The following is a 15,514-nucleotide window of genomic DNA, read 5'->3' on the forward strand; positions in this document are numbered from 1 at the left end:
TTCATACCAACTCTTCATGTATTTTATATCTCCATTCTCACTGGCCACATTTCCGGTGGGTTAGCCCTTTGTGGCTGATGGCTACAGTACTGGAGTAGATTTGATCACAGGACCCCATGATTAAAACCTGCCTGTGTGTTTCTTTTCCAGAAGAGGACGAAAGAGAAGTTGGTACACGTCCTTTCTCTGTGTGGCCAAGAAGTAGGATTAAGCAAAAATCCATCGGTAAGTTCTGTCCTATATCACATTTATTTTGGTGTCATAACCTTTTTACCTTTGGTCGGTTTTTGCCTTTGGTTATGTAGTTTGGAGGTTTCAACTATGAATTACAAGTATGATATCCATCATCTAGATCAAACCCGTAGATTATTTCTCTCCATAGTATGATTTTTAATCTCAGTTCAGAAACAATGAAAGATGTTATTGGCTATTTGCTCCAGTTGGTAAATAAAAACTCAGTTATTTTAATTGTTTTAATATCTTGGATCTTTTTAATAAATATGCCCAGACTTTCTTAAAATATGTATATGTGACTGTCTTCTGCACCACCATATATGATACACGTTCCTTTTGGGTGTAATTTTACTCTCCGTACACATATCTCTTACCATGATGTCACTATTTTACTCATGTACAATAAAGGCAAAAATAGTGATATATTATCATGTTTTTTGTCATATAAATTTCCACTGAGGGACTTCCCTGGCGGTCCAGTGGTTAAGACTCCATGCTTCCACTTCAGGGGGCATGGGTTTGAGCCCTGGTCAGGGAAGTAAGATCCCGTGTGAAGCTCAGCCAAAAAAAAAAACCCCACAAACCAACAAACAAAAAACTTCTACTGATGTTACAGTTGCACAAAAATGCTATTGGGCTTTGAAATAATTGAATAATTGAAGTATTAGAAGTTAGCTTCTGAAGCTTTTATAAAATTTAGAAAATTCAAATTGTGTGTGTGAGAATATTGTAGCAAAAACAATAAAAATCTCAGGGTTTGGTTTTACCAGCTATTTTTATTTCATCTATATCACAGCATCTTTATTAGTAACCAGAAAAGAAAATAGCAAACTAAGTAATTTCCCAAGTAAGAAGTAGCAAACAGTGTCTCTGTGCAACTACTTTTCAAATTCCAAACGGTATGTACTAACGGAGTTCATGAGCAGGTGAAATATGAGACCTATAGATTCGTGCTAATGTGCAAGTTGATACTTGTAATCGTCTGGGAATGTGCCCCAGCCGGAAGGGTGGCCTCCGTTGAAGTCACCTTCTGAGTTATTGATCAGTGGGCTTGCTGCTGCTCCTGTGACATCATTGAGGGCAGAGGGACGAGGAGATAGTGTGGGGCAGATTGAGCCCCCCAGCCTGAAAGCGAGAGGAATGAGAGCCCTTTACCTCTGCAGTGGCACAGCCAGAGAGGTCCGTTTCTTACCACCCCTGTGGTTACACTGTCTCCTTCAGATCCAAACTGCCTGCTTCTGTGCCAGGCCTTTCTAGCTAGAAATGTTTACTATGTTACAAATAAGAAAAGTGGCACTAACAAGGAAAGGGAGGCCTCGGCTGAGGAAATCAGGATTCTAGTCTCTCATCTCTCACTAGTTGGCTGGTCCTCAGTGCTATTTATCTCATATACCCATTTGCAATCCCTGTACAGACTGTGTGTCTTGTACCATTTTATGAAAACCTAGTGCAAATCCTATGACTGCTTTTAAACACTGGAGAAAAAAAAGAATGTTTAAAATCCATTCCTGGGCTTCCCTGGTGGCGCAGTGGTTGAGAATCCACCCGCCAATGCAGAGGACACGGGTTCGAGCCCTGGTCCGGGAAGATCCCACATACCGCAGAGCAACTAAGCCCGTGCGCCACAACTGCTGAAGCCCACGTGCCTAGAGCCTGAGCTCCGCAACAAGAGAAGCCACCGCAATGAGAAGCCCGCGCACCGCAACGAAGAGTAGCCCCCGCTCGCCGCAACTAGAGAAAAAGCCCACGCTCAGCAACAAAGACCCAACACAGCCCAAAATAAAAAAAGAAAGAAATTTTTTAAAACTAATTAAAAAAAATAAAATCCATTCCCCCCCTTTTTTTTCCTTTTGAGAGATATTTGTGATATTTAAATTCTTATAAATGACTTGCTTACTTTCAAGGAAGACCAAGACGTTGTAACGGTTAAATAAAGAATACTGTTCATTTTATTTAAAATCAGTCTATGTTCAGGAGAGGCTGGAGAGCAAAACATTTAGATTTATTTGAAGTCTGTTATTTCTACAAAGTTATATTAAAATGGCCCAAGTGAAATGAACCTAAACATAGAATTTAATTTAAAAATATTAACATACTAAAATTTTAATAGAAAAAAAAGTTTTGTTTGAATCAACAGGACAGGACTTTTAAGTATGAATTATGAGCACGGCTGCTCAGCTTCTCCTCTGTAATTCAAATGAACAAGTACTGTACTTCCTGCCTTATGTTTCTTTTTCCCTCCCGGTTCCTGGTTTATCTCTAAGAGGGTTAAATACTTTGCTCTCACAGTTCGTTCTACAATAACATATCTTGGCATCAGTAGTCCTTAAAATCTTTCATGATAATATGTATGTGATGTGTATGTGTGTGTGAATCTGTACAGTTTCTAACCTTGGTAAGTGCAAAAACATTGGAAAATTTCTTGGCTGCTGTAGACTGTGAACACACACTCAGTTGTCACACACACACACACACACACACACACACACACACACGCACGTAGGATACACTTTTCATTAAGAAGCAGCGATTTGACTTGAACAGTTTCCTAGTGTGTGAACTTGCGTCTTCGCAATGAGTTTAATCTGAAGGCCCCTGTCCAACATAAATAATAAAAGAGCATATTCTAAAAATACCCACTTAAGGAATTAGGTGTGTACTGGAAATACAGTGCTCTGAGGAGCCAGTTCCACTTTTTGTAGCACAAACAAAGAAGGGAGAGCGGTTTCTCAGGAGAGGACTCTTGGTTCGTAGGTGATTTTCTCGTCGTGTGGGGACTTGGATCTGCTGGAGCATCAGACGAGCCTAGTGTCCTCCGAGGACGGCACCCGGGACCAGGAGAACATGGACGACACCAACAGTGAGCAGCAGTTCCGGGTCTTTAGAGACTTCGATTTCCTAGACGTGGAGCTGGAGGATGGAGAGGTACGGCCAGGCTCAGTGAAAACCATCTGCTCAGCCTTTTCCTTGACTAACAGAACAGTTTCCTTCTATCTGCTAAATAATGAGTTCTTTCATTAGAAAGCTGTAAACTTTATTTTTAATCAATTTATTCAAAGTACAGCAGCTTAACTTTGGCAAAAGTCACCACAAGCTTCCTGTCTAAGCCCACAGCCAAAGCCACCAAGTTCTTTCTAAATGGCAAAGATCTGACTTTGAATGACCATACAGAGACTCTGTGTGTGTATAGTCCAAAGGTGAACTTTAAAGAAAAATCACAGAAGCATTCAAGGTCTGAGCCTGTTCTCTGGGACCTGGGTAAAACAGGCTAAGCATTTTATTATTTTCAATGTAAAATTGCTCTCACGGGGTGACGTCAAAGCTTGCCTGCTGAAACCCGCGATCAGAGCCCAGGGGCCCCGGCATCTTTGTGCTGTTTGATGAAATCCTCAGAACTTGAAACTAGATTTAACATACAAGAGCTCTTGGCTCTGCTTTCAGTTGGTTCTTGACACCTGGAGTAGCTGAATTCAAGTATCAACAGGCAGATGCAGATCTGTTTATCTGAATGATAATCATGGTAATAAGACCCTTTCCGTTATGAGTCATGCTTTTGAAAACCTGGGGTTGCAAGGAGAAGCATCATTTCAGTAGCTCAGGGGCATGTTCCAGCTGAGAGGCAAGCTTTTTCCTCCTGGGACGGACACTATGTTCCCTGAAGTGGGGTTGGCATCTGTAATAAAGCCTGGTACACAGCCTGGCATGTGGTGGGATCCACATACTTCAGCTCACATTTAACCAAGCACACTCTATTTCCCAGACAAAGAAAGGGCTTTCTGCTAGCCATACAGTTAAAATGGAGGCTCAAATTCAAAGTTTATCATATCCTGTGGCAGGTAGGCACCTCCTAATTTAACGATAAACTTGTGGGAAATGATGCTTCAAGTAACTGCTTACCTTCCCTAAAAGGATATGATTGCTGACCAATCCACTTATGCCAAGGCAAGGCCACGGAGCTGGACAAGCTCTTCTGAGCTCTATTTTTGTCCTTACTGGCCACTGACTACCCTGGCTGTCTGTGCCAGCAAGGAAGAATCATGTCCTCAGAATGAAGAATGTTTTCTTTACCAATTCTTTCCCTGGAAGCAAGTTTAGCAGATTCAGTCCTTTAAGAGTATAAAGGCACCAACTGCAAGGCATCTTTAAAATGTGTACGCTTTCATCTTGAATCGTTCTCAAGCCAGTAAAAAGCATTGCAGAGTTTTCTGACTGTTAATCATAATTAGTGATAAAGAAATCACTAATTGCTAAATGCGGTGAGGATTGTTTAAAAAGTCTAATGCAAAATACAGCTGTTTTGAATACCTTCGAAATGATCCAGAGGTATATGGAATGTCAAAAGTTTAGCTTCCTGGTCTGAGCAACTGACCTAATCTTTGCTCAGGCTAGAATTCAAGCTTGGGCACCCTCTTCAGGGGTTAAACTACCGAGAGAAAAATTGATGAAACAAGAGAGGCATCATTTTTCAGTGTCAGCCAAAGAAAAATGTGTTACATGAAGGGACCTAGGAGGAATGGTGTCAGAGAAATCAGAAACAATTTCAGAACAACTAACAAATTTAATTTCTATCAAAATAAAGTAAGGAAAACCATAGATGCCCATCACTTGAAAATAAATATTATACTAGTATTTTTCAAGGACAATAAATAATGATTACTAGGCCTTTCTTCTAGTGTTCTCGCTATTGTCCTAGCCAACAAGAACTAAAAAATCATAGTGATTATTTTATCTTGTATGATTAAGATTTTATAAGAAGTTCAAGAATGTGAAAGTATATATTTTATCCAAATAAAATTAACCATTTGAGAATATTTTGCTACTTCTCATTAAGGTTATAATAAGGGATTCTTGCGAGCTTACAGAGTGGTAGAGTGAAAATGCAAGGGCTTTGGAGTCAGGCAGGTCCAACTCTGACTTTCAGCTCTGCCACTGACCCAGCTCAAGCCTGGATGCAGTTTCTCTTGGCATCCTCATCTATCGAATGGGAGTGATAATACCTGCCTATAGAGTTGACGTAAGGATGAAGTAAGATGACTTATGTAAAGCTTTTAGCATAACTTCAGGTAGTAGGCATTCTAAATATCTGTTCCTTTGTACTGTCTTTGGTGAATAATTTCAGTATTTCCTCATCTGCGAAAGGTAAAGCATATTTGGCTTCTAGATCAACACACATTTACTAAAAAAAAAAAAAGACAAGGTCTTTGTCATGTCTACTCCTTTTCATTAAATAGTCTCAGAATTTATTGACTAATATCTTTAAGGGTTTGCCTTTGAATTTCTCAGAATCTTTAAAGGGTGCTGTGTCTTTGCTATTAATTGCACCTCAGCAGTGAAATAGATCATGATCACAAACACTTCTGGTTTTGTGTGCAGGATCAGGTGGTGCCACCTTTTTTCCCCAGCTGATGACCCTCATTAGTCTTTCCATGACGTTTCACGATTTTCTCACAAATAAAAATTTAGGCATTCCAAAAAGAAAAGTGTTGAGGAGACCAAAGTTGTCACTGAAGTGGAAAGCTATTTCAGAAATTGTATTTATGATTTGTTACCAACTACATCATCCACCGCTAAGAGCTTTGGAATTTCCGGTGTTTCGTACTAATTTTTCTTTATGGGGTTTAGTGTATCTTTGTCTCTTTCTTTAAGTTGCATCTACTGACGTATATACTGTTAGCACTGTTAGTTGCTGTTGTGTTAAAACTAAGACAAATGCACTTGAGTATCTAATATAATCATTTTAAATAGACCTTTTGTTTGTTTTTCTGTCCATTCAATCTGCTACACAGGAACTTCAGGTAAGACGATGCTATTTTCAATTCAGATGCACTAGTAGATGTTTTGCATCATTGCAGATTTATAACTGCATAACTGCTTTTTCCCCCCTTCGAGAGTATGTATGCCTATTTGCACATTTACACTGAGATGTGTGTGATAGAAGTATTTTTCTTGGTTGCTGTAGAAGGGAAATATTTTCTGAAGTATAAATATGAGATAGTTTTAAAATCTTTATATGTTTAGTTCTGGAAGTTGCATGATTATATCTCTTGAGAGAGAGTGAGTTTTTAAATATGATCCATGGAAATCCTATAATTTCTCATTAGGCAGTTGCACAGCTGGATTGGTTTTGCTGTTAAATTCTTTTATTAAAAGTGAAATCAAGAAGCTGCACCTAACAATATACCACATATACTGCCAATCGATTCCTTTTATCTTCCAGGAATTAGGAGCCATCTTTGGATGGTGACTATATAAAATTTCATCCAAATGAGGACCCTTTTCAAGTAAAAGGCGTCCGGTAATAATTACACCCAGACAACAGGCATAAGCTGGCATTATCCTGGGCAAACTGACTTATAATCACCCTGTATCTATGTCATGTAGACTTACTCTAGGTAGGTTCATTTGGGAGAACGTATTTTGAACATCCAAGTTCCTTCAACAATAATTCTTATTTTTTGGAACTCCAGGATCAAAGAATACAATTTCCAACATTTCTGGAACATTCAATCGTGAATACTTTCTCATCTCAGTGTAAATCCTGAGTGGTTATTTAAGTCTGATAACTGACACATGCAAATTGTCCATCAGGAATAGTTAGCCATCTTCTAAATTTTCTCACACATAGAAAATCTCACTTAATCAGTGAAACACTCTTTTGGCTTTTGACCTTGTAGGTAACATAAAATGCAAATCTGGCATTTGGGTGTGGGGAAGTTGGAAGGTGGCTCTCCCATTAGGGGTATTCCTGTGCTATGAGAAGGCCCAGTTGACTTTTAATCACCACCGACTTTAACGTAGGCTAGGCTACTGTTCCATCTCAACCCCTCAGCTACCACCAAGGAAACAGTTTCAACATCTTTGCCTCTAATGGAGGCATTGCATCCTCTTGCAAGACACCCAGATATTATTCCTGCAAGAACAACTTCCCTGACTCCCAGTTCCCATGCCTGATTGATTCACATCTTCACCTGAGCTGCAATCAAATTAACAGCAATGGCAATCTATACCCAGTGTGGCATTCTCTGGTCCTAGGTGTCTGTATTTCTCTGCAAGCTCAGTGCAACCCAGGTTCAGTGTGGGAGACATCCAGAACTGCTGCCTGAGATAGTTCATCTAACCCATCCATTGATTTGGTAGAAGAGAATCTGTTTTGTGAATTATGTTTTACAATTGTACGTTTTTCCCAGTAACTTTTACATTCTTTTTTCTCTGTATTGTAATCTCATTTTTCTTTACCCTCTTTATTTCTTCACACATTGAGTTTTCTTTTTCTTCCTAGAACTCTTGCCTCTTCCACATTTTTTTCATTTTTTCACTGAAACAGCTATTTTAAAACACCAGTACAACAGTCAGCCTTTTCTACCAGGAAAAAAAATCATTTGGTAGTAATTTATTACAGCACTTACAGATAAAAGGTACAAATACAGCTGTAAACTATGGAAAGCATATTCTGAGTCTTATAATCAAACAGTCCTAAGAACAATCATAAACATCATAAATGGGGTGAATAATGCTAATTTCCATATCATATCCAGAATGTGTTCAGGATTCTTACCTGTTGCCTTCCACCATGAATAGCCAAAACAGACTTTGGGAAAGCTAAGCATCTATTATATGAGAGATCTGTGAGAATGGTAAGATTTATTTCATTAGGAGCCAGAAAAAAAAGACCCTTAAAATCAGAGGAAAATTAATAAATTTAATGCTCATTAATTTTAATAGTAATTTACATCTCTCACTGAAATTATATTATTATGCTATTTACTGAGCTCTCATCAGAAAGTTATTTATGGGAGTTCCCTGGTGACATAGTGGTTAGGATTCAGTGCTTTCACTGCAGAGGCCCAGGTTCAATCCCTGGTCGGGGAACCATCCCACATGCCATGCGGTATGGCCAGAATACAAAAAAATAAAATAAAATAAAAATGAATAAAAACTCACATTTAAAAAAAAGTTATTTATGTCAGTGAACCATCAGTGTTTCAAATGACTAATATAAATAATATTCTGTGCTAGATTTTATTCAGATTACCTATTTGTTTAGGTTAAAATTTGCTCACCAATGAGCTAGTAATATTTCTCTAGCTTTATTCCTATCTTAACAGAGAGAAAAATAAAACCCAGATTGGTTTTCAGAAAAAAAATTTATGTTCATCACATAAGCTTATTTAGTATCTGATGGTTTGTAGAGAAAGTCTGAGCTATATCTAAAATCTTTATTTAACACTTTACATTGCCACTTAGCCCAGTTCTCAGTGCAAATGTACAATTCAGCAATAATCCTTGGTACCGAGTCAGTCCATTCAGGTCTAGGGAAGGAACTGTTTTCTATATTGGGACAAATATTTAAAGATGAGCCTAAAACAAAAGTGAAGCCTTGCTGCTCTGGCCTCTGCATAGTGCATGATCGTCCGACTGTGCCCAGCTGCTCTCTGATACCCTTTAACTCTGCATTTTATCTGTGAAAACTGCTGCGGCAGAAACAGCCTGGAATGTTTACCTAATGCTCTTCTACTTAATACCCAGAGGGTGTGGAACGCGCCAGCGTAGCTCCTACTTTTTCTCCTTCTGAAAAGAGTACTAAACAGGGGCGGGGTTTGGGGAGGGAACATCTCTTTTGAAGTTGTTTTAATATTAACAGGCTCGTTCTGACAGATTTTTGTTAACAAGGATCATTTGTAGAGTATCCCAAAATCAACTTGTTAAAACACAAGATGTTACACACTGTGCCAGAGTAGAGTGTATAATCATGTCTGCCTATGATTTAATACGCATTTTGGTGAAAACAGTGTGCTTCTTACTACTTTTCACATCGTGTAAGCAAAATGTTTGGTGCCCAAGGCCATGAGGGCTTGAGAGTTCATAATGAAAAATTTTATTACTAAGCTGTGGCTAATCGACTGTGTAAAGGCGTGAGTGCAGGAGGATTTTGGCCTTAAAAAAGCAGCTGATGGTGTGATTTCAGGGCGAGAGTATGGACAATTTCAACTGGGGAGTCCGCAGGCGTTCTCTGGATAGTCTGGACAAGTGCGATATGCAGCTTCTGGAGGAGCGCCAGCTTTCAGGAAGTTCTCCCAGCCTGAATAAAGTGAACCACGAGGATTCCGATGAATCCTCCGAAGAGGAGGATCTCACCACCAGCCAGATCCTGGAGCACGCTGACCTAGTAAGTAGGAACTCCCCACCTACTCTTCCCAAGACGTTGGGAGACTTCTTTTTGTGATTCAAGCAGTAGTGCAGTTTCCAGTTGCAGCTAAAGAAACTTGCTACAGCTGCTAAACTCAACTCTGAAACATGAGATGGTGCCTGATTCTAACCGGTCTCTTCTCTGTAGGTTGCAAATGGAAACAAACACTGGGGTTTTTATAAGCCCTGAATGCCATCAAATCCGTTCAGGCCTAGATTTTCCCCAAAAAACTTTTATTATGCTGAAAATTTTTTTTTTTTTTTAATTCCTCAGACATCTGAAGTTTGAGGAAATATGACACAGACATTTTGATGGGGTTATCTGGAAACAGGGGTGTTTGTATTTTTCAGTGCTGGGCCTTGCCAGCTAGTGTGCTTAAGTTCTAATGACAGTGAGGTATGTATGTTAAACAGTTATTACCTGTCCACCAAAAATTAGCTTGTACACTGGTTTGTACTCTTATGTAAAGAATAATTAGAGCTTTTAAAGAATAGGAACGCCACACTCTTTTATTTCCTATGCTTTCTCAACAGATCATGAATCTCTCCCCTTCTGAAGAGACTCATCCCTTGGAGCTCACGACCACCTGCAATATGACCCCCGCTGACCCTCATGCCTTTAACACCAGAATGGCTAGCTTTGACGCTTCTCTGCCTGATATGAATAATCTTCAGATCTCTGAGGGTTCAAAGGTGAAGAGATTTTGGCAATCGTTGATTGTAGTTTTCTTTTAAAAAAAAAAATGTACTTCCAATTTTCTGAGCATTCTTAGCAGGTTATAAGCGGAGGGACTATATTTTCTTTCTTTCTTTTTTGAAGTAGAGTCTGTGCCCCTAAACCTAGGTTTTGTAGTTGCTTTACTCTCACAGACCTGAGTAGCCATCTTGCTGTTGGTTGAAGGAGATTTGATTTGAGGTCCTTTTAAAATGAAACATTTTGCATTTTCCATAGAGCATGAACACTGCTCGTGTTTTGCCATTTGATTAATGGCAAAACAAACTGGTATATGTCGGAGATTGCTGAGACTGGGAAACTGCTGTTCTTTGTCATGACTTTTATAAAACAATCTGCTAAGTGAGGTGTGGGTGTATGCATGTATTGGGGGGAAATTTTTTCCTATGTAGGAACCAATTTTACAGTCTGTACATTGATTCTGTTCTCGCCTTTGGCTGACTATCAGAATTTTCAATATCAGTCACAGTATTATGCACAAAACTGTCCTAGCCAGGCTCTCTGAGGAGAAAAGCAAGTAATGGATACAATTTCCTTATTTAAAAGGTCAGCTTTAAAAAAAAAAAATCTAAAAATGTGTATTTCATTTAAGGTTTATTTTATCAATATTTCCATAAACTACCTTGTCCATAAAACTGTCAACTCCCACACTGTGTTCACATATGTGCCCACATAAATGCCCATTAGTACAGAATTTTATTTTCTTATATTAGAAATACCAAAATAACCTATTGCTGTTAGGATAAAGTTTTCTTTATCTTTAGTTTGGTTATGGTGGTATAAGTTTAAGGAGAAAATGAAATAGAAAAAAACTTACAAAAGTATATTCTTTCTGATGCTTCTACTAGAAAATTATAATACTGGCGATTCTGTATTCTTTTACAGTGTGCTAAAAAGTACGTCTGCGATCTAGCAAAATCTAATCTACTTTAAACCAAGGGCAACCAATGAAACTGCAATCACCTAAAAATACTGAAGCTTAATAAAGAATTATTTCTAAGACTTCCCCATTGCAAAAGGACTATGCTCAGGATTCTTAGAATTAGCAGAGTCCTTTTATAGCCAAAAAGGGGGCCAGAAAGAAAACTGTCTGAGGTTAAAGGCATAATCTTAATATCAAGAAATAAACTTCATGGAAAGGACATCACAAAATAAATGTGAAGTAATTAGCATTTATTATTTCTCAGTCTTGCAATAGTCATTTTCTCAACTTTTCTATTTTGAATGCTAAGTTATATAATTCCTTATACAAAGCCTTGCCTAAGGAGTAATATTTTCATGGACTCACACAGAAATCTGTCAAGGAATTCTGTCAAGGAAAGGCTGAGTCTAATTTCTGAAAAGCTATATCTGTTTTTCACATCAGCTGGGCTTCTGCAATGTTTGATGTATCTGTGATGTTAGAAAGAGAAAATAGAAAATATTTTTATAAGAACACAGCCCGCCCCTAATAGATTAAGTCTATATACACTAATAACCCAGGCCAGTCAGCAGTCTCGTTGGAACCACTCTAGTTTTAAAAAGCAGAAAGATGTAAGTCAACTATACTCCAATAAAAATTAATTTAAAAAATAAATAAATAATAAAATAAAATATAGTGCTCTGCCCTCTCATCAGACACAAGAAAGAAGTGAATCTTCTAGCCAGAATTAAGCTGGTTAACTGCATGGCTATCAACCTAGACAGTTACTGTTTACATTCAAAATTTGGGGTGAAGCATAAATGAGTTTTTAACAACAACAACAAAAATTATATGAAGTGGACCATTAATGAAATTCTAACTGGACAGAAACTAAATATTTTTTTAATGGCAATAGTAAATGTTTTAAAGATAAAAAAATAAAAATAAAATAAATAAAAAGCAAGAAGCAGCAGATATGGATACGCCTCTGAAACGCAGTATTTATGAGCAATTCCTTCAAAGACATGAGATAACCTATTTCCCTAACATATCTGTAAACATTTCTAATTTCCCTATTTAATCCTAGACTCAAAATACTAAATGGGCAGCCAGATGTCAACCCACGATAACTCTCTAATTCATATATACATCTATTTCGCCTTGATTTTGTTTTTGTTTTAAGAAAATGACTCACTGAACCACGTACGTGTGATTTCTTCCTCTCCTCTTCTGCTCTGTGATCCAGTTGCCTGCCTTCCTCTCTCGAAGAACAATCAGGTCTCCAGATGATTTCCCCCTGGCCCAGGTTCAAGCCCAGCCTCTTTCTCCATTTGACTTGCTACGTCTTTTTCCTGCCCCTCGGTGATCCCAGCTCTGCCTGCCCTAGAGCTCTTTCATCTCGCAGATCAGTCTACATCTTATAGCAACGTGAGAGCAGCCTCTCATATCTGTTGTCTTCAAGGGATATTCCCAAGAGTAAAGCATATGTGTATATGGATCTCGGAGAATTTTCAGCATGGAAAGGCCTGTCAACGTGGCAGGCTTGGTGAATAACTCTGGGTCACTTGTGAGCACCGCAGACACTTCTGGAGCCTTTATTATGCCAGGCACTGACAATTCTAAATTCTAGTTTCCATAGGTAATATTGGACATATTATATAATATATTGGAGAGTTAACTCCAGATAACTTGCTTTAGAAGACTGGGGTTGTACAATGAAAAGAGTTCTGAATCAGAGATGGTGTCTCTAGTCCCAGCTCTGGCTCTGATTATATACCTGATATTAGGCACGTCCTTTTCCCACGTGGAGCAACTGTCTCCTCGTCTATAAAATATGGAGACTGGACCAGGGGGTCTGTACGGTCTCTTCCAAGTTTAGCATTTTATACTTCATAAGCGTGGGTCAAATATGGTAATCTACTGAGAGCCTCTTTGGGAACTGTCCCGGAAAAGACTGAAAAGAAGAGAAAGAACAGTACTTTAGAGAATTCTTGAGCTCAGTTACAGAAATGGACTCTACCGTAGCTAGAAGACAAATGCCCCCAATTTCTATTACTCTCAGGATTGCAGATTTTCCTATGGATAGTCTTACATGTTGGGGGGATTCTTTTCTCTTTTTATGCTCCCAGGTCAGCGCTGCCCAGGAGGCAGAGGACACCACCGTGCATGAGGATGATCTTTCCAGCTCCATCAACGAGCTCCCGGCAACTTTCGAATGCAGCGATAGCTTTAGCCTGGATATGACCGAGGCAGAAGAAAAAGGCAGTCGAGCGCTGGACCAGTTTACTCTTGCCAGGTGAAGAGTGTACAGGGCGCGTCGTACTGGCTTCGCTCTAACTCCAGTTAAATGTCAGGCTTGTGCTGCTGGGACTTCCTAACAAAGGAGTCCAGGCGAACATATAACTTGGAGGGCTCTTGGCGGGTGGGAATCCTCCAACCCCAGAGCAGGGCCTTATGCAGAACCCATAAAGCCCTAGAGTAACGTAAAAAGCCAGAGGGGAGCCTGGGGACATGGTCCAGGCCTTGTAAGCTTTGAAAATAGGCAAGCTTGGCCAGGCTTGGAAATAGGGAGTTCTTTTCATTTTGAGTTAAAAGACCAGAACAAGAGGCCCCTTATGAGCCAAATACCTACTCTTTTTTTAAGTGGGTGGCTTTCAGCCTCGTGGCTGACATTTCTGAGACAAGTGAGATCTAGTCAGAGAATACAAATAGGAAAAAATATAAAGAGGATAGATTTTTTAAAACCTCACTAATGTGGCATCTACAATAAATCACAAATAATAATGCTACAGATTTACTTTAGGAGAAGAAAGTCAGAATCCTAAAATTACTCCTCTGAACGTTGAAAATAAGAATTAAGTAAAAGCTTCTAATGTGGCTGGACAGAGGCCTTCTGTTATGGTGACCCATATCCATCCAGCAGAGAGACAGCTTACAGTGATACCTAGAGAAGAACTTTGACTGTTCACAGTTTGTTCATTCTTCTCTCCTTTCTTCGTTCCTCTCTGTCTCCCCCTGCATTTCTCTTCTTTCATTTCCTTTCCTCTCTCTGCCCTTTTCTTCTGGGCATTTATGTATCTGCACCCACTAATACTGTCCCTCCACAAATGAAGAGTGAAAAGTTTCAGAAATTTTCTTATCACTTATTGTATTGAAAAGTGAAAAGGACTGCAGTGGGCCACAGCACAGGAATGAATGTATCCTGTGTCCGGGAAAAGGCTGTCCAGTAAAGTGAGGGGCAGTTACTGAAGGCTAAAAGAGGCACCGAATCTATAAAAGAAATCCGAGTGGGAGGAATACCAGAAATTCTGCAGGTGAAAATTCTCTTTTCTAGAGTCAGAAAAGAATCTTGGAGACCTCTGAATGGGAGCCAGGCTCCCAAAGCGACCCCAGTGGGAGGAGTGGGCAGGATGGGCGCCTCGGGGTCCGAGAGCTAACACAGGCTGCCAAAGGAGAGGAGGAGCCCACTTCCTGACGCTGCCGTTTGCCTTTGTTCCAGCTTTGGAGAAGGGGAGAGGGGAGTGTCGCCGCCCCCCTCGCCCTTCTTCTCGGCCATCCTCGCTGCGTTCCAGCCCGCGGCCTGTGACGACGCGGAGGAGGCGTGGCGCAGTCACGTCAACCAGCTGCTGTGCGACCCGGACGGCTCCTGCGCGGTGTACACGTTCCACGTGTTCTCCTCTTTGTTCAAGGTACGGCGTCCGCGGAGCGGCCCACACCCGCGCCGGGGCTGCGGTCTCTTCGGCGAGCCAGCCGGCCTCCAGCTAAAGGGGTGAAGTGCTGGGTTTATACTGCTTTGTCCTCCTGACGTCCTTCAGTCTCGTCTGACTTCATCCTTTCTTCTACTCAGCCTTCTCAGGCTGGCACCGTGGAGACGCTGCGCTCAGGGATTCAGGCCGCCGTGCTGTGGCCCTCGCTCCCCCACTCTGGTTTTCACTGGCATCATCAGTCCCAGGCAGGCAGCCAGGTCTTCAGGACCACAGCGTGGCACCTTCTGCCAAGCCCAGCCTCCATCTCTTCTTTCCGCTTAGACCTCTCCTCTATCTTTTTCATTCACTGTGGCTTTCCTTGTCTTTTATCTTTCCCCACCATGAAGTCCTTCAACATGCCAGCCAGTGAAACTTTTCTAGAGGTTGGGTTCTGCTGAGTATATCACGAGAGAGGCACAGTAACGTAGTTGGACTGAGGGATGGAGCCCTCTGATCTCCTTCAGGAAGAGCCAAGGGAAAGGCAGGGAAATGAGGAATTATATAAAAAGTGGAAAATGAGAAAGCTGGGATCATCTGCTTCAAATGATTTCAAATTCAGGAAGCCATAATTTAGTTAACATAAAAGTCAACTTGGTTTTTGAGCCTGGAGGCCCTTCCATTTAGGAGAAGTATATACCGGTAGTACTCAGGGCTAGTTTCTCAGTATTCTGAGTGTCATTCATGCTGCTGTCTCTCAAGTTTTTCAATTTACTT

The 15,514-nt window shown here is 40.2% G+C and overlaps 1 protein-coding gene across 1 annotated transcript in view; it reads left to right on the forward strand.

The window, feature by feature from the left end:
- The window catches only part of FRY (FRY microtubule binding protein), a 261,625-nt gene that overhangs the window by 220,585 nt on the left and 25,526 nt on the right, over window positions 1-15,514 (forward strand). Inside the window, exons 50-55 of the mRNA XM_007447941.1 lie at window positions 151-225; window positions 2,989-3,159; window positions 9,200-9,400; window positions 9,955-10,113; window positions 13,184-13,350; window positions 14,554-14,743. Of these exons, the coding sequence (XP_007448003.1) occupies window positions 151-225; window positions 2,989-3,159; window positions 9,200-9,400; window positions 9,955-10,113; window positions 13,184-13,350; window positions 14,554-14,743 (963 nt within the window). The remainder of the gene's footprint in view (window positions 1-150; window positions 226-2,988; window positions 3,160-9,199; window positions 9,401-9,954; window positions 10,114-13,183; window positions 13,351-14,553; window positions 14,744-15,514) is intronic.

This window comes from Lipotes vexillifer, unplaced genomic scaffold (assembly GCF_000442215.2).
Source record: "Lipotes vexillifer unplaced genomic scaffold, Lipotes_vexillifer_v1.1 scaffold760, whole genome shotgun sequence".
Classification (NCBI taxonomy): Eukaryota; Metazoa; Chordata; class Mammalia; order Artiodactyla; family Lipotidae; genus Lipotes; species Lipotes vexillifer.